The following is a 26,078-nucleotide window of genomic DNA, read 5'->3' on the forward strand; positions in this document are numbered from 1 at the left end:
TTTGGGAAAAAATGTTGTAGAAGGCTAATGTTTACTAAACATCACTCGACCCGCGGCGATGGCAAGAACAACTGGAGTTATTTATTTTCCTTCGCGCGAGGCGGAAAATCCACGCCAGCGGCGCGCATGATTTAATGTGTTTATATTCATTGCGTTACTTTGCTTATGCGTTGTAAGCAATTCAAGTGTTTAAGCGAAGAGGACCGTTTTTGTTACCGAGTATAATTTCGGTCATATCATTCCAACTTGTAAAATATTTAAAGATTATGATTTGTAAAGTGCCGATGCACCAAATCATAAGACTGAATGTGGCAAAGTGTAATAAATATAATAAATGTTTATAAACTCTTATAAACATAAATTCTAAGCTCTGTCTAAAAAACAAATCATTAATTTATGAACAAATTTTCAGACCAGCCGATTTGGTTTATGCAATTTACGCAGTACCAATTTGGTCAAGTTGTTGTTCCAGCAGCAAGAAAACGCTGAAAAAGGATTCAGAATAAAATTCTGAAAATGATTTTGAAGCGTCCTCCCTGGTTTAGTACAAATGAGTTTCACAGACTCACAAATATATAACCTTTAGATGTAATGTCACATAATATTATAAGCAAATTCCGACAAAAATCGATGCAATCTTCAATTGAATCGATTCGCTCTCTGTAATAGTTAGTAAGTTAGTATATAAGTTGCTTTTCCCCATTACACAATACAAGTAGGTTTAGAATTTTCCCTACACAAAAATCACAGAATTGCGGAAGCAAATGATGTCTTCATGTAATAACCAAATCATGTATTTAATAGTGCTGAAAAGTCACAACTTGTGGCTTAACACCCAATTTAAATCTTAATAATTTAATTTTAACTCATATTCCAATAAATAGCTATTAAAAAAACTTTCAACACCAACAATATTACAATTCCCCGACTTCAACAAGCATTTTATTGTAATCAAAGATGCTTCCAAAATGGCCTGAAGTGCAGTTCTAGCCAGAAAGCACGATAACATTGATTTGCCAATAGCGTACGCAAGCAGAACGTTCACCAAAGGCGAATCAAATAAATCGACTATTGAACAGGAGCTGACAGCAATCCATTGATTTATCTGTTTTCGATGAAAAATCCTTTTTCAAAATTAACAAGAATGCGTTTAGACCTCGAAGAGTTCGACCTTGAAGTAGAATACGTACAAGGTAAATGCAATGTATTAGCGGAGGATGAAAATTAACATACACATGTTAAGTAATATGTTTATGGTAAAGGTTCAAACTAGAGTCGATACAAAGAAACAAATTAATAAATATATTATTCAGCTAGAGAGCAACATTCTTGATTCTTTACATACTGAGCCTGATCAACTCAAAGTATTTCAATCAATCAATATAAATGAAGTACATAACATGCCAAAATTAAGCATTGAAAAACCGTCCGCAAATAATATAAATGGCCTTAAAATTTAAATTAAAAATAAAAATTACATAAAGGATTTGACTCAAGCGTCATTCATCCGTTGTAAAATAAACAAATATAAATTAAACTCTCCACAGAATATTCAATGTTATTGAAGGCAAAGCTAATAAATTGACTATTAATAATATTGCTCTAGCGCTATCGAATACCATTTTCAACCTTATCAGTATTAAAAATTTTAAGTCAGCATGTAATAAACATCTGAAATCACTCCAAATCATACTCTATCGACCGCAACGCGAGATAACACATGGATCAATAAGTCCCGAGACTAAAGCAGAGATGGCGCTCGTAGTAAACCAGTAACCACGTCGTTCTAGAGTACTAACCTTTGCTTGAAACGGGTCAAAATTTTAAGTCGATCCGACCAGAAACAGCTGAGTTATCGAGGTTGGAGTAAAATCGTTTTGTAGTTTGTTTAAAAAATGGAAAAAACCGAGTTTCGTTTTTTGACAAAACATTGTTTTTGCCTTTCTCTATAGAAAGGTATTAGAATTGCTGGAAAAACCGACTTTCGAACGGAGCCTCGGAAACCCATAGTGTTATATACCATTCGACTCAGTTCGTCGAGATCGGAAAATGTCTGTGTGTGTGTGTGTGTGTGTGTGTGTGTGTGTGTGTGTGTGTGTGTGTGTGTGTGTGTGTGTGTATGTGAGTGTGTGTGTGTATGTATGTGCACTTTTCGAAGATATTTGAACGCGCTCAATTTTCTCAGAGATGGCTGAACCGATTTGAACAAACTCGGGCTCGTTTGAAAGCTACTGTCGGGCCATTGATCAAGTTCGAAGATCAAATGGCTGTGACTTTTGGTTCCGGAGATATGATTGCATAAGTGACGTAACCGACAAAAATCGTGCTATTTGAACGCGCTCAATTTTCTCAGAGATGGCTGAACCGATTTTAACAAACTTGGGCTCGTTTGAAAGCTACTGTCGGGCTATTGATCAAGTTCGAAGATCAAATGGTTGTGAGTTTTGGTTCCGGAGATATGATCGTATAAGTGACGTAACCGACAAAAAGCGTTGTATTTGAACGCGCTCAATTTTCTCAGAGATGGCTGATCCGATTTTAACAAACTTGGGCTCGTTTGAAAGCTACTGTCGGGCCGTTGATCAAGTTCGAAGATCAAATGGTTGTGACTTTTGGTTCCAGATATATGATGGTATAAGTGACGTAACCGACAAAACACGTTGATTTTTACCGCTCTTATATATAAGGGTGCCAAAATTTTGGGATCAACTCTATTTTCGTAAAGTTCTAGTGCTCAAAAGTTTAAGCACCTCGAAAAAAGTCTTCATGCAAAATTTGACCTAAATCGGACATGCTTAAGGGGTGCTGCCCGGTGGTAAAGGTTTGGCAATCTTCGATCTTGAAAAAGCACCATAGGGGGGAGTACATGAAATTTCCAAAATCGAAAATTTTTTTTGATGCCAAAACTCTTAAAATTGCATAAAACATCGAAATTTAGTGTCATCTCAAAAAAAATTTTTTTTTGAAAAAATCAACTTTCTGGGACTAAGTCCCAAAAAGTCGATTTTTTCAAAAAAAATTTTTTTAGAGATGACACTAAATCTCGACGTTTCATGCAATTCTAAGCCTTTTGGCATCAAATTTTTTTTTTCGATTTCGAAAATTTCATGTACTCCCCCCTATGGTGATTTTTAAAGATATATGAAAATTCCACTAAGTGGACTAAGAAGGCTTTTTGCCTTTCTCTATAGAAAGGTATTAGAATTGCTGAAAAAACCGACTTTCGAACGGAGCCTCGGAGACCCATAGTGTTATATACCATTCGACTCAGTTCGTCGAGATCGGAAAATGTCTGTGTGTGTGTGTGTGTGTGTGTATGTATGTGCACTTTTCGAAGATATTTGAACGCGCTCAATTTTCTCAGAGATGGGTTAACCGATTTGAATAAACTTGGGCTCGTTTGAAAGCTACTGTCGGGCCATTGATCAAGTTCGAAGATCAAATGGCTGTGACTTTTGGTTCCGGAGATATGATTGTATAAGTGACGTAACCGACAAAAAGCGTTGTATTTGAACGCGCTCAATTTTCTAAGAGATGGCTGAACCGATTTTAACAAACTTGGGCTCGTTTGAAAGCTACTGTCGGGCCATTGATCAAGTTCGAAGATCAAATGGCTGTGACTTTTGGTTCCGGAGATATGATTGTATAAGTGACGTAACCGACAAAAAGCGTTGTATTTGAACGCGCTCAAATTTCTCAGAGATGGCTGAACCGATTTTAACAAACTCGGGCTCGTTTGAAAGCTACTGTTGGACCATTGATCAAGTTCGAAGATCAAATGGCTGTGAGTTTTGGTTCCGAAGATATGATTGTATAAGTGACGTAACCGACAAAACACGTTGATTTTTACCGCTCTTATATATTATAAGGGTGCCAAAATTTTGGGATCAACTCTATTTTCGTAAAGTTCTAGTGCTCAAAAGTTTAAGCACCTCGAAAAAAGCCTTCATGCAAAATTTGACCTAAATCGGACATGCTTAAGGGGTGCTGCCCGGTGGTAAAGGTTTGGCAATTTTCGATCTTGAAAAAGCACCATAGGGGGGAGTACATGAAATTTCCAAAATCGAAAATTTTTTTTGATGCCAAAACTCTTAAAACTGCATAAAACCTCGAAATTTAGTGCCATCTCAAAAAAAATTTTTTTTGAAAAAATCAACTTTCTGGGACTTATAAAAATTTTCATATTTTTTCTAAGTCCCAAAAAGTCGATTTTTTCAAAAAAATTTTTTTTCGAGATGACATTAAATCTCGACGTTTCATGCAATTCTAAGCCTTTTGGCATCAAAAATTTTTTTTCGATTTCGAAAATTTCTTGTACTCCCCCCTATGGTGATTTTTCAAGATAAATGAAAACATCACTGAGTGGACTACAAAGGCTTTTTGCCTTTCTCTATAGAAAGGTATTAGAATTGCTGGAAAAACCGACTTTCGAACGGAGCCTCGGAGACCCATAGTGTTATATACCATTCGACTCAGTTCGTCGAGATCGGAAAATGTCTGTGTGTGTGTGTATGTGTGTGTGTGTGTGTGTATGTATGTGCACTTTTCGAAGATATTTGAACGCGCTCAATTTTCTCAGAGATGGCTGAACCGATTTGAACAAACTTGGGCTCGTTTGAAAGCTACTGTCGGGCCATTGATCAAGTTTGAAGATCAAATGGCTGTGACTTTTGGTTCCGGAGATATGATTGCATAAGTGACGTAACCGACAAAAAGCGTTGTATTTGAACGCGCTCAATTTTCTCAGAGATGGCTGAACCGATTTTAACAAACTTGGGCTCGTTTGAAAGCTACTGGCGGGCCATTGATCAAGTTCGAAGATCAAATGGCTGTGACTTTTGTTTCCGGAGATATGATTGTATAAGTGACGTAACCGACAAAAAGCGTTGTATTTGAACGCGCTCAATTTTCTCAGAGATGGCTGAACCGATTTTAACAAACCTGGGCTCGTTTGAAAGCTACTGTCATGCCATTGATCAAGTTCGAAGATCAAATGGCTGTGACTTTTGGTTCCGGAGATATGATTGTATAAGTGACGTAACCGACAAAAAGCGTTGTATTTGAACGCGCTCAATTTTCTCAGAGATGGCTGAACCGATTTTAACAAACTTGGGCTCGTTTGAAAGCTACTGTCGGGCCATTGATCAAGTTCGAAGATAAAATGGTTGTGACTTTTGGTTCCAGATATATGATGGCATAAGTGACGTAACCGACAAAACATATAAGGGTGCCAAAATTTTGGGATCACCTCTGTTTTCGTTAAGTTCTAGTGCTCAAAAGTTTAAGCACCTCGAAAACAGCCTTCATGCAAAATTTGACCTAAATCGGACATGCTTAATGGGTGCTGCCCGGTGGTAAAAGTTTGACAATTTTCGATCTTGAAAAAGCACCATAGGGGGGAGTACACGAAATTTCCAAAATCGAAAATTTTTTTTGATGCCAAAACTCTTAAAACTGCATAAAACATCGAAATTTAGTGTCATCTCGAAAAAAATTTTTTTTGAAAAAATCAACTTTCTGGGACTTTGAAAAATTTTCGTATTTTTTCTAAGTCCCAAAAAGTCGATTTTTTTTAGATTAGTATCATTGTTCTCATACAAATAGGCAACGCAAATGTCAAGCACTAGTTTGGAAAAATGATGCTGACTGTGTGACATAAACACTGAAGCCTGCTTTTGTGAACTACTCGAATCAATCTAAATCAATTGTTGTCAAAATTAGTGTCCAAAATTATCTAATAAAAGTATGAAACATATTTTCATGAGATTGTTATGAAAGAAGAGAAAGGCATTATCACACCACTAGGTGGATAAAGAAGGGTTTTTTAGATTAGCATCACTGTTCTCATACAAATAGGCAACGCAAATGTCAAGCACTAATTTGGAAAAATGATGCTGACTGTGTGACATAAACACTGAAGCATGCTTTTGTGAACTACTCGAATCAATCTGAATCAATTGGTGTCAAAATTAGTATTCAAAATTATTTAATAAAAGTATGAAACATATTTTCATGAGACTGTTATGAAAGAAGAGAAAGGCATTATCACACCACTAGGTGGATTAAGAAGGGTTTTTAATGAGTAAAAACACCGTGCAAGCGAAACAATGGATTGAAAAATCATTCAAAAGCAACGATTTGTCGGTGGTTCGCTGAGTTTAAACGTGGTCGTACCGACACAAATGACGCGGAACGCTCGGGTAGACCTGTGGAAGCCGTTACACCGGAAAATGTGAGTGAAGTGACAAAAAATATAATGAAATGAGATGACACAGATATCATATGGAAGTGTATTTACTATCCTTCATGAAAAATTGAGCATGAAAAAGGTTTTTTCTAAGTGGGTGCCGCGATTGCTTTCGATGGAACAAAAACAGCAACGAGTCGATGATTCAGAAAGCAGTTTAAATTGAACGAATTGGACTTTGATCTGCTTTCCCACCCCCATACTCGCCAGATTTAGCCCCAGTGACTACTGGCTCTTTGCTGATCTTAAAAAAATGTTCCAGGGAAAAAGATTTGGCTCGAATGAGGAGGTCATCGCTGAAACTGAAGCTTATTTTGAAGCGAAAGATAAATTTTCTTATAAACATGGTATTGAAAAATTGGAAAAACGTTGGAACCATTGTATCACCCTAAAAGGTGATTATGTTGAATAAAAAAAATTGCAAAAAAAATGTTGTTTCCTTTGTTAGCCTCGGGACTTATTGATCCATGTGTTAGATTATTAAAACCTAATTAACAGAAATATCCAAGAAAACGACGATTCTTCAATTGGCAGAAACATCGGAATTAACAGGCTTTATCGAAAACTTAAGTGTCATTATATATGCAAATTATATCCATAATTGTATACAGTGCAAAGAAAATAAACACACTTTTAGAACAACAGAAAATTTTATTCAAACACCAACACCACAATAATCGTTTTCTTCAATAGCTATGGACATAACAGGACCATTTACAAAATCAAATTCAAGAAATAGATACGCGCTAACCATGCGATTTATTAAAATATATCATATTAAAACCAATTCCAGACAAAAAAGCAAAAACAATAGCCGAAACTTTGGTCAAACATTGCATTCTAATTTACGGAGCCCGTCTATTATACGAACAGATCAGGGAAACGAATATAAAAATGAAATCTTCTACAAATTACTTAAATTTACCCAAAACTTTTAGGCACCATAACAAGCTCAAACTATCGGAAGTCTACAGAGAAATCGATGTTCGAATGAGTATGTAAGACAGTTCGTCAACGAATCAATGATATGTTAATGTTAGAAAATCACAATAGAACAAAATTAGACAAAACTTACAGAAGTACCTACATAGTAAAAAACATAGACCACCCAAATGCAATAATAGCAAAACTAGAAACAAAATCAAAAGCATAATCAAATCCAGAAATTATTACACAGAAGAAAAATCAAAACATTGTAAAACACATTACAATTTACACAATATTGTAAGAGATTTCATGAGACCAGACCTTAATCTTTAGAAAAGGACTCCGTAAACTTCATCATTTTTTTTACAGGGATGGTGTGGCGGAATTACAAAACCACCACGTTTTCCACGTTAATCCTAATCCGCATACTCAGAACATTTTCAATATTACATTTCATTTCGTCACAATGTAGTTACATTGTAAACGTTTTCTTGAGAGTACTTTGTATAGAATTTAGCCATACATCGTAGCACATTCAGTTTTATAATTTGATGCATCGGCTTTTTACAAATCATGAACTTTAAATATTTTACGAGTTGGACCGATATGACCGAAATTAAGCTCGGAACCAAAAACGGTCCTCTTCGCTTAAACACTTGAATTGCTTACAGCGCATAAGCAAAATAATCCAAATTTGAAACCGGTAGTATCTTTAGAGAGAACAAAAAGAACCTGCCACACTACATTGTTTCGAAATGAAATGTAATATTGAAGTTGCTCTGAGTATGCGGGATTAACGTGGAAAACGTGATGGTTTTGTAATTCCGCCACAGTAACTTTTAGGAAGTGTAAAAACATATTTGTGTCATTGTTGTATCTGAAACGTATAGCATTGTTTATGTAATAAATTACACATATAGAGGATACAAAAAAATAATGTTTAGCCTTTCTCTACAGAAAGGTTTTAAAATTACTGGAAAAATCGACTATCGTCGGTACCCATAGTGTTATATACCAATCAACTCAGTTCGACGAAATCGTAAAATGTCTGTGTGTGTATGTATGTTTGTGTATGTATGTGCACCTTTCAACGAATTTTCTCAACGCACAATTTTCTCTGAGATAGCTTATCCGATTTCAACTAGCTTAGTCTCGTTTTAAAGCTACATACTTCGAAAAAATCCTGAGATTTTACATCTGTTTGATGTATGATTTTCACACAAATTTACGTAGAAGAACATTGCCTATTGTGTTTTAAATTCCATGACATGAAAATCATGGAAAATAATTCTGAGAGCGTTCACCGCGATTTGAACCGAGAATCATTGGATCGCAAAGTACGTCTGTTAATCGACTGAGGCACAGAAGCACACAACTGCTTGGCTGGTAAAAAGTACATTTACATTCATACAGAAGCACCTGCTAGTAAAACGCAAGTTACAGTCAAAACCAAGCTAATCTAACATTAAGTCATTACAAATGAAATTTCCCGTCATTTCACAAATTAAGTCTTTATGAATTACATCGTATGAGGGATTAAGCACCTGTAAAATGCAATTTTTTTTTGGTGTGTTGTATTCGGCCATTGATCAAATTCGAAGATTAAACTGCGACTTCTGGTTCCGGAGATATGATAGTACTGCTCTAATACACATATGAGTGCTAATATTTTGGGACGAGATTGGAACATGTCTGTGTATGTATGTGCACCTTTTAACAAATTTTTTCAACGTGCAATTTTCTCAGAGATGGCTTAGCCGATTTCAACAAGCTTAGGCTCAATTAAAAATTAGTATTGGGCCATTGACAATGAGTGCTTATCTTCCGAGCTGAACAGACGTTCTTGATCAACGCGGAAGTTACAAACGAAGCGAGCTATACAGGGTAAACTGTTAAAAATTCTCCTATGCTCATCGTCGAGCCGTTTAGTGTCGCTGAGCGTCCAAACGAATCTACGATGGTACGTCGGGAAAACATGGTTAGAATCGATTTCTCTAATGTTCCGAAGAAACCGAACATCACGCGTGTGCACGGCTTTTGTGCGACCATCTTGGGTCTGAAGAAGGGTGAAGTACTTCGGATACAGAATAGTAGAGCTCTCGGTGTTACGTTTATGAAGGTCACTGACCTACCCATCGCACAACGTATCTGCGAGGAACACGATAATAAATACGAGATTGCAGTAGACGGTAAAAAGTACCCGTTACGAAAAACTCTGGAGGAGGGAGCAGTTGAGTTGCGGCTCTTCGATTTGTCGGAGGACGTATCGGATTTAAAAATTTGCTAGTTCCTTGCGAGATATGGAGAGGTCATCAACATACGAGAGCAGGAAACTGGAGCCGACTGCGACTTTCCTGGCATCTCGACCGGTATTCGCATCGTGAAAATGTTGGTGAAACGAAACATTGAATCGTGGGTCACGATCGATGGCGAAGTGACACAAGTTTCGTATTATGGACAGCTTCAAACGTGCCGACACTGCCGTGAACACATACACATCGGAGCTACATGTGTACAAAATATAAAACTGCTTATCTAGAAGTCGTACACCGACGTTGCAAAGCAGATAAATTCTCCTCACGCTATCACGAACGCAAATCCCCCGGGCAGCCAATGTGAGACAGGCAGCCGCAAACTCGGCTAAGTCGGCAAGCATGCCGCCGCCGAAACAAATTCTCCAACATCAACAAAAGCCAATTTTACCTCCACCGTCTAAGACCGAACATAACTTTCCCGCTCTATTGCCTGGACAATCTGAAACTCTTCTTCCCGACGGTGAATCGTCAACCGAAATCGCCGAACCCGATCATGGTCTAGCAACCACCAACACAGTGGCTCGAAAAACACACTAAGTAAGTCGGACGGAAATGAGACAGACTCGTCGGTAGGTTCATCCAACTCCAAAAGGCAACTTCGTCATCGTCCAACCGGGAAAAAACCTTGCGTGGAGATCGAGAACGACAAGCGAGAAGAAGGCGAACATCCGTTGTGATGGTTGAATACTTCAGTTATAACCACGGTACCATAAACATCAACAATATTACGAACACTACGAAGTTAGAGTCACTTCGGGCATTTGTCCGAATGCTGCAGCTTGATATCGTATTCCTTCAAGAAGTAGAGAGCGAGCAGTTCTCGCTTCCCGACTTCAACGTTATTTGTAGACGGCAATCGCGCTCAAACAGCACATACAGTTCTCTCACGTAGAGAAAAGTCTGGATGGTCGTTTAAATACAGTGAGAGTGCAGGACACAACCATCTGTAAAGTTTATGCGCCCTCAGGAACATCCCTTCGAGCCGAAAGAGAACGATTTTTCAACGTAACGTTGGTCTACTATCTGCGTCACAACACCCAGCATGTGATCCATGCTAGTGATTTCAATTGTGTCATACGTCCCAGCGACGCGACGTTCAGCACTCCAGGCTACTGTACAAAAAGCTACAGCTTCATGATCTGTGGTAAAGACTCTAACCGTCAACACCTGCACCCACATGCATTACACACAATTCGACATCCCGACTCGATCGTATTTATGTAAGCGGGTTTGCTCTTTCACCAATCACAAAGCGTTAACTGCGCGCATTTGCCTTCCCCACCTAGGTCACGAACCAGGAAGAGATTACTGGACACGACGGCCACATTTGCTAACTGTCGAAACCCTGGAGGAATTTCAGAGTCGTTGGCAGTATTGGACACGTCAACGAACAAACTTTCCTAGTTGGATGGAATGGTGGACAAAATGCGCGAAAAAAATATACTAAAATTTTCGCTGGAATACGAACGAAGCCTTACTTATTTTCAACACCGGCTACCAACGTCTTTACACACAACTACACGCCGCGTATGACACGTACTACCAAAATCCTGCAATGTTAGTCACTATCAACCATCTCAAAGCACAAATGTTATCAATGCAAAGACAACATGCACGGAATTTCATTCGTATCAACCAGACTTTCGAAGCCGGGGAATTTTTATCTATCTTTCAGCTGGGAGAAAGACGACGCAAGAAAACAACCATCACTGAGCTGCAGCGTGAGCAAGGCGGTAACATGTATGACCCCTGTTACGGCGCAATGATCGTACAGATTAATAGCTGCCGCGCTGTAAGTGAGTTAGAAATTGCCAACCATCAGCTGCGCATGTGCGAAGCGGCTCAGTGATCAGCTGGGCACGTGGAAGAAAAAGAGATAGTAGTGCAAGCACGTGCTGGTCGATAGCGACGCACGCGCAAGAACACTTGAAATAACGAGCATGCGCGTGCAGCATTTTTGGAAGGATCTCAGCGAGTGGTCCAGATTTTCTAGACTAGGAATTAGTATATAGGACCCAAAATTTGAAAATAAAATCAGAAGTTTTCGGAAAGTCCAATCGAGTAGATGTTTGAGGCTGAAATTTCTCATCTCCTTAACAAAAGTCTTTTCGCTAACACAATCGGTAATCCTCCGAATTAGAAGCATAGGTCTCCGCACAGAAGAGACAACTAGCCTTTTTCCGAGATTTAAGGTTGTGCTTAGTGCTAAAAAGACTGCTTTCAGCTGGTCAAAAACTAAGCAAAAAAGACTGCTTTCAGCTGGTCACATAAGCATAGGCTCTCATTACGCAAGAGCAGCTAGCCTGCGGTCTTGAAGACGTTATTTCCCAGCTAAGAGTTTGAACGCTCGAAAGAAATCAAGGTCCCTGAACACAAGTTCTGAATCTCGTTTTCGTTTCCTTCGCACGAAAACAACTTGCGAAAAATCGAACAGCACGTGTTTCAATACTTCCAGGACCTGCATACAGCGGAAGCCGCGGGGCAGATTAAGAGAGAAGAATTCGCATGCGAGAGAACGATTCCTCCAGGAGATGAATACAATGCTGCTCTAACTACCGAGGTCACGGATGAGAAAATCAAAAACGCCCTCCGTACATCCCAGAAACGAAAGGCCAGGGTTTGATGGGCTACCAATCGAATTTTATCAGAGAGCGTTCGATGTGATATAGCGAGAGCTATTCTTCGTTATAAACGAAGAGTTGCCGGGTGCTCTACCGCCGACATTTACCGAAGGGATAATCGTTCTAGCGAAAAAGAGAGGAAACGATGAGACAGTGAGAGGCTATCGCCCGATCAGCCTACTAAATACGGACTGCAAATTATTGAGTCGTGTGATGAAAGCACGATTAGAGCTCGTTCTTCGAAATCATCGCGTTTTAAGTGACGCTCAAATGTGCTCAAACGGTAGCAAAACCATCTTTCAGGCAACTCTTTCGCTAAAAGATCGTTTAGCGCAGCTGATCACGAGATAGCAAAAGGGAAAACTATTCTCGTTCGATCTTGATCATGCTTTCGATCGTGTCTCTCATTCGTTTCTGCGTCGCACCCTACTCTCTATGGGAATCAATCCGAGATTCTCTAGTTGGCTCTCTCGAGTGCAAACCACGTTTACGCCCCGTGCATCTGTCGAACGATCTGTGCGACAAGGAGACCCGTTGTCGATGCATGTTTTCGTTATCTACCTCAACCCCCTCGTATAACGACTGGAGCGTGTCGGTGTAATTTTCGCTAACTCGGTGCGTGAGATGGTGAAGCGAAACTGGGATCCTTTAGTTATTAAAGTGATACAAATGATGTGGATGCACAACGCGCGCACTCTAAATCTTTAACAGAAAGTGACTCTATTAAATAATTTCATCACAGCAAGGGTATGGTACCTATCGTCAATAATCCCACCACAAAACATGCACTCCGTACAAATAACATCGGCGATGGGGACATTTCTATTAAGCGGGACACCAGCACGTATTCCGATGCACCAGTTAGTACGAGACAGCCTTCCTGTTTATCGCTCTCTTTTAAATCAAAACACCCCAGTTCCCGCCGACTTTCCTTGTCTCAAAATCTTACATCAAAAAATTCCTTTGATTCGCCGTCAAATCGTAGAAAACACCACCAGCCGTGGAATTCATCGTTTCTATTTGGAACAAACGGAACTTCCAAGGGTATAACGTATCCTTCCAGATTTGAACTAGGGGAAGATTTGGAAAAACACTTCTACGAGACAACTATCATCGAACTAACGCAGCGATCTGTATTTCTTGGTTAATGAGAAAACTGGGCATCGCAAACTCTTGCACGTTATCGGGCGAGCGGATAACCCAAACTGCTTGCACTGTGCAGGAATTATCGAAACGCTCGCACACAAATTCTGCGAGTGCCCACGTGTGCCTGCAGCATGGTTGTATTTTCAGCAAAGAACAACAATTCTGGGAGGCTGGTGAAGGCTTATTTTCACTGATCTGCTGCGACCTACGAAAATTAAAAGCTTGATCAAATATGACTTGTAGAATAACAATAAAAAAAACAAAATAAACGCAAAATAAACGATATTTTATCAAACAAAAAATTGACTGCGATTTCTTGTTCCGGAGATATGATGGTATAAATGACATAACTATAACATGGTAACCCTGCACGCTATACGAAATTGAACAAAACACGGAGTACTAGTTTTGCATCATCATTTCGAATGACGATTTAAATGTTTTGACACTCATCGCCCTATAATTTTGGAACCGGAAGTCGGATCTGGATAAACATTTTGGTGACTTTTTTAGGAATTTAAAGACCTTTTATTTGCTTCTTAGTTTTTTAAAACGAGTGCGCATTTTTTAACAAATTTGCGCATATTATCCTTAAAATTTCAGAACCGGAAGTCAAATCCAAATGAAATCCAAGAAAATTGTATGATGCCATGAGACGTTTCATTTGAATCTAAGTTTGTGAAAATCGGTTCAGCCATTTCTGAGAAACGTGCGTCACTATTTTTTTCCTTTTTTTGGGCATATCAACCTCTAATTCCGGAACCGGAAGTCGGATCCAACGAAACCCAGGAACTTTGTATGGGACCTTGAGATCTTTTATTTGAATCTAAGTTTCTAAGAATCGGTTCAGTCATCTGTGAGAAAATTGAGTGACATTATTTGCACATACACACATACATACATACACACATACATACACACAGACATTTTGTAATCTCGACGAATTGAGTCGAATGATATATGATACTCGGCCCTACGGGCCTCTGTTGTAAAGTCAGATTTCACAGCGATTGCATAGCCATTCTATATCAGAAAGGCAAACTGACTTTTAGGCCGAGGCTCGGATGGCCGAATGTCATATACCATTTGACTTAGCTCGACGAACTGAGCAAATGTCTGTATGTGTATGTGTGTGTGACAAATATTGTCACTAACTTTTCTCAGAGATGGCTGAGCTGATTTTCACAAACTCAGATTCAAATGAAAGATTTTATCGTTCTATACTAAGCTCCTGAATTTCATTTGGATCCGACTTCCGGTTCCGGAAATACAGAGTGAAGCAGTTGTGAAAATAATGTCACTCACTTTCCTGGGAGATGGTAGAACCGATTATCACAAACTTAGATTCAAATGAATGATCTTATGGTCCCATACAAAGTTCCTGAATATCGTTTGGATCCGACTCCCCGTTCCGGAATCACACGGTAATATGCACCAAAAATGTGAAATTAATGTCACACACTTTTCTCGAAGATGACTGTTAGGAGTCTTCAATTCACATGGTACGGATTGTCTTCACGATGACGGTTCTTCGCTACGGTTTAATTGCACGTGGGAGGTAATTCCTGATCCCCACGGTAGTGATCATTTCCTATCGTAATTTCATTCACGAACGGTTTAAGACCAACGGAGACAATCAATGTTTCGTACGACCTCACACGAAATATTGATTGGAAAAGCTACTCATCGATATTTGAGAAACTAAAAGTAATACCTTAACTTCCTCCGGAGGAAGAGAACACGTTTTTGGCTGGCTTGATTCTCGACAATGCGATTCAAGTTCAGACGAAACGCTTACCCGGTGTGGATACTAAAATCCATTTTCCAAACCCGTGGTGGGGATAAGAGTGCTCAAATGCTGAAAAATCGTCCACGTGTAAGGACCTCGGAATAATTGGCACACTCGAAAGCTTTAGGGCATACTCGGCCTTAGAATCTAAGATGAAGAGCTTGAAAAAATCCAAAAAACGTGGATACTGGTGCCATTTTGTAGATGAACTAACAAGAGAAATATCAATGAGTACTCTTTGAAACACAGCCCGACGGATGCGTAATCGGAAAAACACTAACGAAAGCGTAGAATATTCAAATAGTTGGATATTTGATTTTCCCAAGAAGGTATGTCCCGACATAGTACCTACACAGATCACCTATCGCATCGCGATGTCGCACGACCACGCGAACGAAACACCCTCTTCGATGGTTGAGCTCTCCATTGCGCTCTTGTGTAACAATAATACCCCAGGGCCGAACAGAATGCAGTTCAACTTGTTGAAAAACCTTCCAGACCTAGCCAAAAGACGCTTGTTGAATTTATTCAACAAGTTCCTTGAGGGTAATATTGTCCCACATGACTAAAGCCAAGTGAGAATAATTGCCGTTCAAAAACCAGGGAAACCAGCCTCCGATCACAATACGTATCGACCGAGTGCTATGCTTTCCTGCATCCGGAAATTGTTTGAGACAAAGATTCTCTCCTGTCTAGACAATTGGGTCGAAACAAATGGCAAAGTTCCTGAATATCGTTTGGATCCGACTCCCCGTTCCGGAATCACACGGTAATATGCACCAAAAATGTGAAATTAATGTCACACACTTTTCTCGAAGATGACTGTTAGGAGTCTTCAATTCACATGGTACGGATTGTCTTCACGATGACGGTTCTTCGCTACGGTTTAATTGCACGTGGGAGGTAATTCCTGATCCCCACGGTAGTGATCATTTCCTATCGTAATTTCATTCACGAACGGTTTAAGACCAACGGAGACAATCAATGTTTCGTACGACCTCACACGAAATATTGATTGGAAAAGCTACTCATCGATATTTGAGAAACTAAAAGTAATACCTTAACTTCCTCCGGAGGAAGAGAACACGTTTTTGGCTGGCTTGATTCTCGACAATGCGATTCAAGTTCAGACGAAACGCTTACCCGGTGTGGATACTAAAATCCATTTTCCAAACCCGTGGTGGGGATAAGAGTGCTCAAATGCTGAAAAATCGTCCACGTGTAAGGACCTCGGAATAATTGGCACACTCGAAAGCTTTAGGGCATACTCGGCCTTAGAATCTAAGATGAAGAGCTTGAAAAAATCCAAAAAACGTGGATACTGGTGCCATTTTGTAGATGAACTAACAAGAGAAATATCAATGAGTACTCTTTGAAACACAGCCCGACGGATGCGTAATCGGAAAAACACTAACGAAAGCGTAGAATATTCAAATAGTTGGATATTTGATTTTCCCAAGAAGGTATGTCCCGACATAGTACCTACACAGATCACCTATCGCATCGCGATGTCGCACGACCACGCGAACGAAACACCCTCTTCGATGGTTGAGCTCTCCATTGCGCTCTTGTGTAACAATAATACCCCAGGGCCGAACAGAATGCAGTTCAACTTGTTGAAAAACCTTCCAGACCTAGCCAAAAGACGCTTGTTGAATTTATTCAACAAGTTCCTTGAGGGTAATATTGTCCCACATGACTAAAGCCAAGTGAGAATAATTGCCGTTCAAAAACCAGGGAAACCAGCCTCCGATCACAATACGTATCGACCGAGTGCTATGCTTTCCTGCATCCGGAAATTGTTTGAGACAAAGATTCTCTCCTGTCTAGACAATTGGGTCGAAACAAATGGCTTGCTTTCAGATATACAATTTGGCTTCCGCTAGGGTAGAGGAACAAATGATTGTCTTGCGTTGCCCTTAACAGAAAATCAAATGGCGTTTGCTCGCAAAGAGCAAATGGCATCAGTCTTTTTTAGAAATCGAGGGGCATTTGATTCAGTTTCCATAATTATCTTGACGGGAGCTCTACCGCCAACATTTACCGAAGGGGTAATCGTTCTAGTGAAAAAGAGAGGAAACGATGAGACAGTGAGATCGCCCTATCAGCCTACTAAATACGGACTGCAAAATATTGAGTCGTGTGATGAAAGCACGATTAGAGCTCGTTCTTCGAAATCATCGGGTTTAGAGTGACGCTCAAATGTGCTAAAACGGTAGCAAAACCATCTTTCAGGCAACTCTTTCACTACAAGATCGTTTAGCGCAGCTGATCACGAGACAGCAAAAGGGAAAACTAATCTCGTTCGATCTTGATCATTTCGATCTTGATCATTTCGATCTTGATTCATTTCGATCGTGTCTCTCATTCGTTTCTGCGTCGCACCCTACTCTCTGTGGGACTCAATCCGAGATTCGCTAGTTGGCTCTCTCGAGTGCAAACCACGTCTACGCCCCGTGCATCTGTCGAACGATCTGTGCGACAAGAAGACCTGTTGTCGATGCTTGTTTTCCTCATCTACCTCAACCCCCTCGTAGAACGACTGGAACGTGTCTGTGGAGAAGATATATGTGTGGGATATGCAGACGATCTCACCGTGTTGGTCACAACAACAGAAACGATCGAACGATGTTTTCAACTGTTCAACTGCTTCTAAACGGTATATGGAGCCAAATTGAATCGTTAAAAAACAGTTGATATGGATCAATGGTAATGCGATGTCGGTGCCGGGACTGCAAACTGCCGAGACGATAAAGGTACTCGGTGTTATTTTCGCTAACTCGGTTTGTGAGATGGTGAAGCGAAACTGGGATCCTTTAGTTATTAAAGTGATACAAATGATGTGGATGCACAACATGCGCACTCTAAATCTTCAACAGAAAGTGACACTATTGAATAATTTCATCACAGCAAGGGTATGGTACCAATCGTCAATAATCCCACCACAAAACATGCACTCCGTACAAATAACATCGGTGATGGGGTCCTTTCTATTAAGCGGGACACCAGCACGTATTCCGATACACCAGTTAGTACGCAACGAAACGCAAGGTGGACTAAAGCTTCAGCTGCCGTCCTTCAAAATCAACGCGCTTCTAATAAATCGTCATTTGAAGGAAATCCTTTTTATCGCTCTCTTTTAAATCAAAACACCCCAGTTCCCTCCGACTTTCCTTGTCTCAAAATCTTACATCAAAAATTTCCTTTGATTCCCCGTCAAATCGTAGAAAACACCACCAGTCGTGGAATTCATCGTTTCTACTTGGAACAAACGGAACTTCCAAGGGTAGAACGTAACCTTCCAGATTTGAACTAGGGGAAGATTTGGAAAAACACTTCTACGAGACAACTATCATCGAACCAACGCAGCGATTTGTATTTCTTGGTTAATGAGAAAACGGCGCATCGCAAACTCTTGCACGTTATCGGGCGAGCGGATAACCCAAACTGCTTGCACTGTGCAGGAATTATCGAAACGCTCGCACACAAATTCTGCGAGTGCCCACGTGTTCCTGCAGCATGGTTGTATTTTCAGCGAAGAACAACAATTCTAGGAGGCTGGTGAAGGCTTATTTTCACTGATCTGCTGCGACCTACACTAAATAACACACACACTACAGTGAAAATGGAAATACTAAAATTAGTTCTAAAATACGTTAATTTTATTCTAAAGCAAACTAATTATATCAACATAACAGAGTTAGAGTTTGATTTGAATTTACAAGAATGGAAATTAGAAGCTTGATCAAATATGATTTGTAAATAGTTATTCTAAGCAAAATAAACGATATTTTATCAAACAAAAAATTGATCGATTTCGAAGATTAAATGACTGCGACTTTTTGTTCCGGAGATATGATGGTATAAGTAACATAACTTCAACATGGTAACCCTGCAAGCTATACGAAATTGAACAAAGCACAGAGTACTAGTTTTGCATCGTTATTTCGAATGACAATTTAAATGTTTTGACACTCATCGCCCTATAATTTTGGAACCGGAAGTCGGAAGACAATGAGAGCTGTAATACCGGAACCGGAAGTCGGATCTGAATAAACATTTTGGTGACTTTTTTAAGAATTTTAAGACCTTTATATACTTCTTAGTTTGTGAAAACGAGTGCGCATTTTTTAACATATTTGCGCATATTCCCTTGTAACTCCAGAACCGGAAGTCAAATCCAAATGAAATCCAAGAAAATTGTATGATGCCATGAGACGTTTCATTTGAATCTAAGTTTGTGAAAATCGGTTCAGCCATTTCTGAGAAACGTGCGTCACTATTTTTTTCCTTTTTTTTGTGCATATCAACCTCTCATTCCGGAACCGGAAGTCGGATCCAACGAAACCCAGGAACTTTGTATGGGACCTTGAGACCTTTTATTTGAATCTAAGTGAATGGATTCTGAAAGTAAAAGTAATTTTCCAAACTGAATTTATGGCCTTTCTAATTGGTTACACTTCGAGTGCCGGACCCTGTATATAAGAAAGGCAAACTGACTTTTAGGCCGAGGCTCGGATGGCCGAATGTCATATACCATTTGACTTAGCTCGACGAACTGAGCAAATGTCTGTGTGTGTGAAAAATATTGTCACTACCTTTTCTCAGAGATGGCTGAGCTGATTTTCACAAACTCAAATTCAAATGAAAGATTTTATCGTTCTATACTAAGCTCCTGAATTTCATTTGGATCCGACTTCCGGTTCCGGAAATACAGAGTGAAGCAGTTGTGAAAATAATGTCACTCACTTTCCTCGGAGATGGCAGACCCGATTATCACAAACTTAGATTCAAATGAATGATCTTATGGTCCCATACAAAGTTCCTGAATATCGTTTGGATCCGACTTCCCGTTCCGGAATCACAGGGTAATATGCACCAAAAATGTGAAATTAATGTCACACACTTTTCTCGAGGATGGCTGTTAGGAGTCTTCGATTCACATGGTGCGGGTTGTCTTCACGATGACAATAGCTCAACCACGATCTATGATCTTTGCGATAACTTCAATATGACAATTCTTAACACGAGAGAAATGACACGGATTTCTGCACCACTAGCAAGACCACGTGCGCTGAATTTATGCTTTTGCTCGACATCGCTACGGTTTAATTGCACGTGGGAGGTAATTCCTGATCCCCACGGTAGTGATGATTTGCCTATCGTAATTTCATTCACGAACGGTTTAAGACCAACGGCGACAATCAATGTTTCGTATGACATCACACGAAATATTGATTGGAAAAGCTACTCATCGATATCTGAGAAACTAAAAGTAATACCTGAACTTCCTCCGGAGGAAGAGAACACGTTTTTGGCTGACTTGATTCTCGACAATGCGATCCAAGTTCAGACGAAACGCTTACCCGGTGTGGATACTAAAATCCATTCTCCAAACCCGTGGTGGGGAAAAGAGTGCTCAAATGCTGAAAAACCGTCCGCGTGTAAGGACCTCGAAAAAATTGGCACACTCGAAAGCTTTAGGGCATACTCGGCCTTAGAATCTAAGATGAAGAGCTTGAAAAAATCCAAAAAACGTGGATACTGGCGCCATTTTGTAGATGAATTAACAAGAGAAATATCAATGAGTACTTTTTGAAACACAGCCCGACGGATGCGTAATCGGAATAACACTAACGAAAGCGTAGAATATTCAAATAGTTGGATATTTGATTTTCCCAAGAAGGTATGTCCCGACATAGTACCTACACAGAACACCTATCGCATCGCGATGTCGCACGACCACGCGAACGAAACACCTTCTGCGATGGTTGAGCTCTCCATTGCGCTCTTGTGTAACAATAATACCCAGGGCCGGACAGAATGAAGTTCAACTTGTTGAAAAACCTTCCTGACCTAGCCAAAAGACGCTTGTTGAATTTATTCAACAAGTTCCTTGAGGGTAATATTGTCCCACATGACTGGAGACAAGTGAGAATACTTGCCATTCAAAACCCAGGGAAATCAGCTTCCGATCACAATTCATATCGGCCGATTGCTATGCTTTCCTGCATCCGGAAATTGTTTGAGACAAAGACTCTCTCCCGTCTAGACAATTGGGTCGAAACAAATGGCTTGCTTTCATATATACAATTTGGCTTCCGCTAGGGTAGAGGAACAAACGATTGTCTTACGTTGCCCTCAACAGAAATTCAAATGGCGTTTGCTTGCAAAGAGCAAATGACATCAGTTTTCTTAGACATCAAGGGGCATTTGATTCAGTTTCCATAATTATCTTATGTGAGAAGTTGCAACAGCAGTTGTCTTTCGCCAATTGTGAGTAACTTTTTACACAATCTCATCTCCGAGAAACACATTTGAGCAGGGTGATTTGTCGACAATACGATTCAATTACATGGGTCTTCCTTAGGGCTTTTGTTTAAGCCCTCTTTTTTACAATTTTTACGGAAATTATTTCGATGCATGCATCAACACATCTTTCGTGCTAAGACAACTTGCCGACGACAGCGTTGTGTCTATTATTGGACCCAAAGCTGCCGATCTCCAAGGACCATTACAAGATAATCTCGACAACTTGTCGAAATGGGCTCTTCAAATTGGTATCGAGTTCTCTATGGATGAAACTGAGCTGTTTGTATTTTCAAGGAAACGAGAACCAGCACAACTACAACTTCAACTAGGGAGTAAAAACATTGCTCAGGTCTTCACATTTCACTATCTCGGGGTCTGGTTCGACTCCGAAGACACCTGGGGATGTCATGTTAGGTATCTGAAACTGAAATGCCAGCAGAGAATCCAATTTCTTCGCACAATAACCGGAGCTTGGTGGTATGCCCACCCAGGAGACCTAATTAGGCTGTACCAAACAACGATATTGTACGTAATGGAACATGGGTGTTTTTGCTTTCGCTCCTCCGCGACTACGCATTTCATTAAGCTAGCAAGAATCAGCCCGGGTTGGCGGTTCAATGCATAGGACGCTGGTCTTACAAGCCAGTTGTCGTATGTTCGAACCCCGACCTAGAAGGACTCTAAGTGTCAGTAGGATCCATAGTACTAGCTATGCAATGATTCTGTACACTAAGAATCGGCTGCGAAGTCTGTTGGAACAGAAAGACCGAATTCCACAAAAGTAATGTAATACCAATACTTTGCTTTGTTTCCTACAAACTCCATGATCCGGCTTCAGTTTACGTCGCAGAATTAGCTACTATACAGTATATCTTTGGGATCATTGAAATCTTGCCCAAAGACCATTACTTCATTGTCACGGACAGCCTAAGTTCAATAGAGGCTCTTCGGACAATGAAGCCATGGAAGCATCCCCCATATTTCCTGGGGAAAATACGGGAACACTTGAGAGCTTTATCTGGAAGGTGTTATGAAATTTCCTTAGTCTGGGTTCCTTCGCATTGTTATATGAATGAATGAATATGAGCAATGAAGAGACAGACGCGTTGGCTAAGGTGGGCATTAGAAGGTGAAATTTACGAAAGACCAATTTGTTTCAACGAATTTTCCAGTGTATCTCGTCAAAGGACGCTCGAAAGTTGGCAAACTTCATGGAGTAATGGGAAACTGGGATGATGGTTACACTTCACACAGATCACAGCTAGTTAACTCCCTTCGGGCCCGATGTATATCACCCAGAGTCCCAGTACAAGACGTGTTGGCCCATCGAGACCTTCCCTGTATGCTGCTCTTATACCAGTTCATAAATAACATTAACTTACAAGTCTGATCTGCTGAAGTGTTCCACAACAATATTCCATTCTATTCCACTAAATAAAATCAAAACGAGTTTTTGCTGTGTAGCGAAATTAACTAGTAGCAGAAAATCTACCTTTATTCCCCGATGATGTTTCAACCATGTCTAAGAAAAACATCTTCCTTCAACCTCGATCCTAACATCCGCTCGAACCTACCCAACGATTGTCTGTCCACCATCTTCATCGAAAAAATAACAAGATCTTTCTGTTGTCACTAATCTTCGCTCCTCCTTCCCCGTCTCTTCACCATCTCGATGTCAACTAATTAGATCTTATCGCCGACCTAAAGAGTTTCGCTCCCTTACCACCTTTTTCAACAACATAAACTTCTCTCTGTTTCTTTCCTTCTCTTCCGCAAAATTCACCACCACGGAGAGCCGCTCAAGTCGATGATCATGCGGGCCATCCGCCGGCTTCTCGTAGTCGGTGGTGTTTCCCGCGGACCCACACGAACGAAAAGATGCGATCACCAGTGATGCGTACCAACGTCGTGCCAGGTTAATCCAGCGTGTAATATCCAACCAGCCACTGCCGACCACCCGTTGAAGACTAGATCTCCCAAAGCTGATCTTCTCGATCAAAATCATATGGTGTAAAAATAAAAAAAGAATCCGAATTTAAGTAGTTTAAACAAATGCTCTCGGCATCTCATACCTCAACGCAGTGTGCCTTAATATATGTGATTAAATAAAAAACGGAAGGTGGAGTGGGAGGGTAAGCGGTTTCTTGTTTGCCATTTGTGGCTCGCCTCCATGGTCACCTTAAGAATTTTATGACTTTATTGTTCGAATAGGTATGAAACAAAAATTGAATTTGACAATCCATCATTGAATTCTTCGGTTTCAGCCCCTTTTAAGGAAATCTTTTGCTAAAACAAATTATTCATGAAACGAACTTTTCATTAGTATGTGTTGAATTTCAATTACTGTTCTAATGTTTTTGAACAAAAAAACGGAATACTTTCTCTTCTTAATTTAAGTAGAACTTGCCATATATGCCATCAAATTTCATGATTTTGTTCTTTTTATGCAAATATCAGTGATAACAGTATCCATAAGTGATGTTATGTATCTTATGTATGTTTGTGATCAGTTAGTGCAAATGTTCAATGAATTTTAGTTAGAGCGATCTTTTCTCTGCTTTAAACAAATAAAACAAATAAAATAAAAAATCTTTTTCCACGAATTCAGGGGCATTTTGTTATTTTTTCAAATCAATATATTTCAAATTTTGATGTGTTGTGTTTCTATGAAAATTATTCACCTATGCCCCTAATGACTTGTAGGTTTACTACATTGCACTGCATCTAATAAACTTACCTCTCCTGCTTGCTTTGCCATGGTGTTCACCTGATCTGGATCCTTAGCCCCGAACATAGCTGTAAACACAGCTGCCAGCACATTCTGTGATTTGAAAAAAATTTAAAGTAGTCCAAAGCTTACGAGTTAGGTACCAATATATAATTTATTTATTTTTTTAAGTTAATTCATCCGAAAATAAAAGGTCTTAATGAATATAATGTAGTCCAGTTATAAAATAAATAAAATTACAGCGCAACTATCTATTATTTCTAATACGTGCGATATACGAGAAGAATATTGTGATACAGTCATGAACCGGGAAAACTTACTATTCAGTCCAAAATAATCGATTTTTCACGAGTCATCTTTGATTAAATGCTTAAAAAGTGACTTTTGTTAAATATGCTTAATAACCACTAATACGACATAAAATGATGGTACAACAAAAAATTGTTTGTAATAATGACACGTTGCGTTTTTCCTTTTTGTGTGATTCTCGCTTCTTGCATCCCCTGTGTAGACAAGAATCTTACACCAGCGTGTATCACTCTGGTGAAATGCCATCACTGCGGACGATACATATATTCGAAAATCATTCGTACGAACGAAAAGTCCCATTCTCGTTTACAGACGAAGTGCTGTGGTTTGGATTCGTCGTTTTAACGTTGCAAATAAATCGTTCGAATACATGAAAAAACAGTTTAACCGATTTCCATCAACTTCTCAAATGTATACTATCGAAAATATGACAAAATTGCAAGAAAAATGCAACATATTTTTCGTAGATACTTCTGATCGGACTGCTGTTTTAAATGTTTCCTTTTTACTTTGCACGAAGTTCAATTTCAAAATTTTATTTGCCGACTTGAATATAATTGATCTTGAGGTACGATATTTATTCGTCACTTCTTTGATGCTTGGAATCCTCCTAAAAACTACCAGCGATTCCGATTCTTCCTTTGCACAGGAATCGAGTTCTACACATTCGAGTGAAAACAATAATAGCTTGTTCGTAATCGATCGAAAGTATGTTTTCGTCGAATAGTCGATACGGATGCAAATAAGCATGATGATACAAAATCATCGACTGATATAAAACATTTACAACTTAAGCCTGTGCCAGAGCTGATGGTTTTAAGTTGGATTAGCGTTGTTCTTATGCATGTACGATGTTTGAAAGTTTGATTTGTTACGGCTTGCGCGGCCGGTCCCAACGGGCCTCCTCAGTCTGTTGAGTTTTCAAGCGAGCGAGAACAAGAAGTGTGAGCACAAAAGGTGACTTAGCTGTAAGATAGGAAGATTAGTTGTTAGACTTAATAAAAACACATTGAACTTGCCTTAAGTTAAGACGCGTGGATTCGGTAGATAAAATCTATTGATAATTGTTACAACGGAAGTGAATTGAATTATCTTTAACAGTGAGTAAACTAAGCATATATTTCTAAATCAAAAAAATGTAAAATGCAAAGTCTTGGCATTACATTCCTGTGGTGGAATTTGGCCTTTCTGTTTTAACAGACTTCGCAGCCGATTCTTAATGTACAGAATCATTGCATGACTAGTACTATGGATCCTACTGACACTAAGAATCCTTCCAGGTCGGGGCTCGAACAGACGACAGCTGGCTTGTAAGACCAGCGTCCTATGCATTGAACCGCCAACCCGGGACATCATCATCCAAAGTCAGAATGAATTTGCAACGGCTTGAGGAACAGAAAGCTCTACTGGAGCGACATTTAGAACTAGATAAACAGGATCAGCAGCGGCGTCATCAGCAAGAAAAACTTCAAAAAGAAGGCGAGCTTGAGAGGAAAAAACTTGAGCTAGATAAACAGTTCTGTGGCGAAAAGTATCGCGTATTAAATCAAGATCCCGAAGATGAGATCGACGATCTACGGAGTCACAAATCGCAACAAAGCAGCATCAGTAAAGTCAACGGGTGGAGATTTGAGCGACATCTAGGAGGTAAGGCCAATTCTACAATGGCCCCGAACAAACAAGA

At 39.7% G+C, this 26,078-nt stretch overlaps 1 protein-coding gene across 6 annotated transcripts in view; it reads right to left on the reverse strand.

Annotated features, from left to right (window-relative positions):
* LOC131437131 (uncharacterized) overlaps positions 1-26,078 on the reverse strand; it is a 291,169-nt gene that overhangs the window by 104,883 nt on the left and 160,208 nt on the right. For 5 of the 6 annotated variants that reach the window (XR_009230718.1, XR_009230717.1, XM_058606296.1 and 2 more), the window contains one exon: positions 24,095-24,178. The exons of the other annotated variant lie outside the window; for it this stretch is intronic. Coding sequence is in view for 3 of the 5 variants with exons in the window: in XM_058606296.1 (XP_058462279.1) it covers positions 24,095-24,178 (84 nt within the window). In the remaining 2 variants the exon portion in view is untranslated. The remainder of the gene's footprint in view (positions 1-24,094; positions 24,179-26,078) is intronic. 6 annotated transcript variants of the gene reach the window in all.

This window comes from Malaya genurostris, chromosome 3 (assembly GCF_030247185.1).
Source record: "Malaya genurostris strain Urasoe2022 chromosome 3, Malgen_1.1, whole genome shotgun sequence".
Lineage (NCBI taxonomy): Eukaryota > Metazoa > Arthropoda > Insecta > Diptera > Culicidae > Malaya > Malaya genurostris.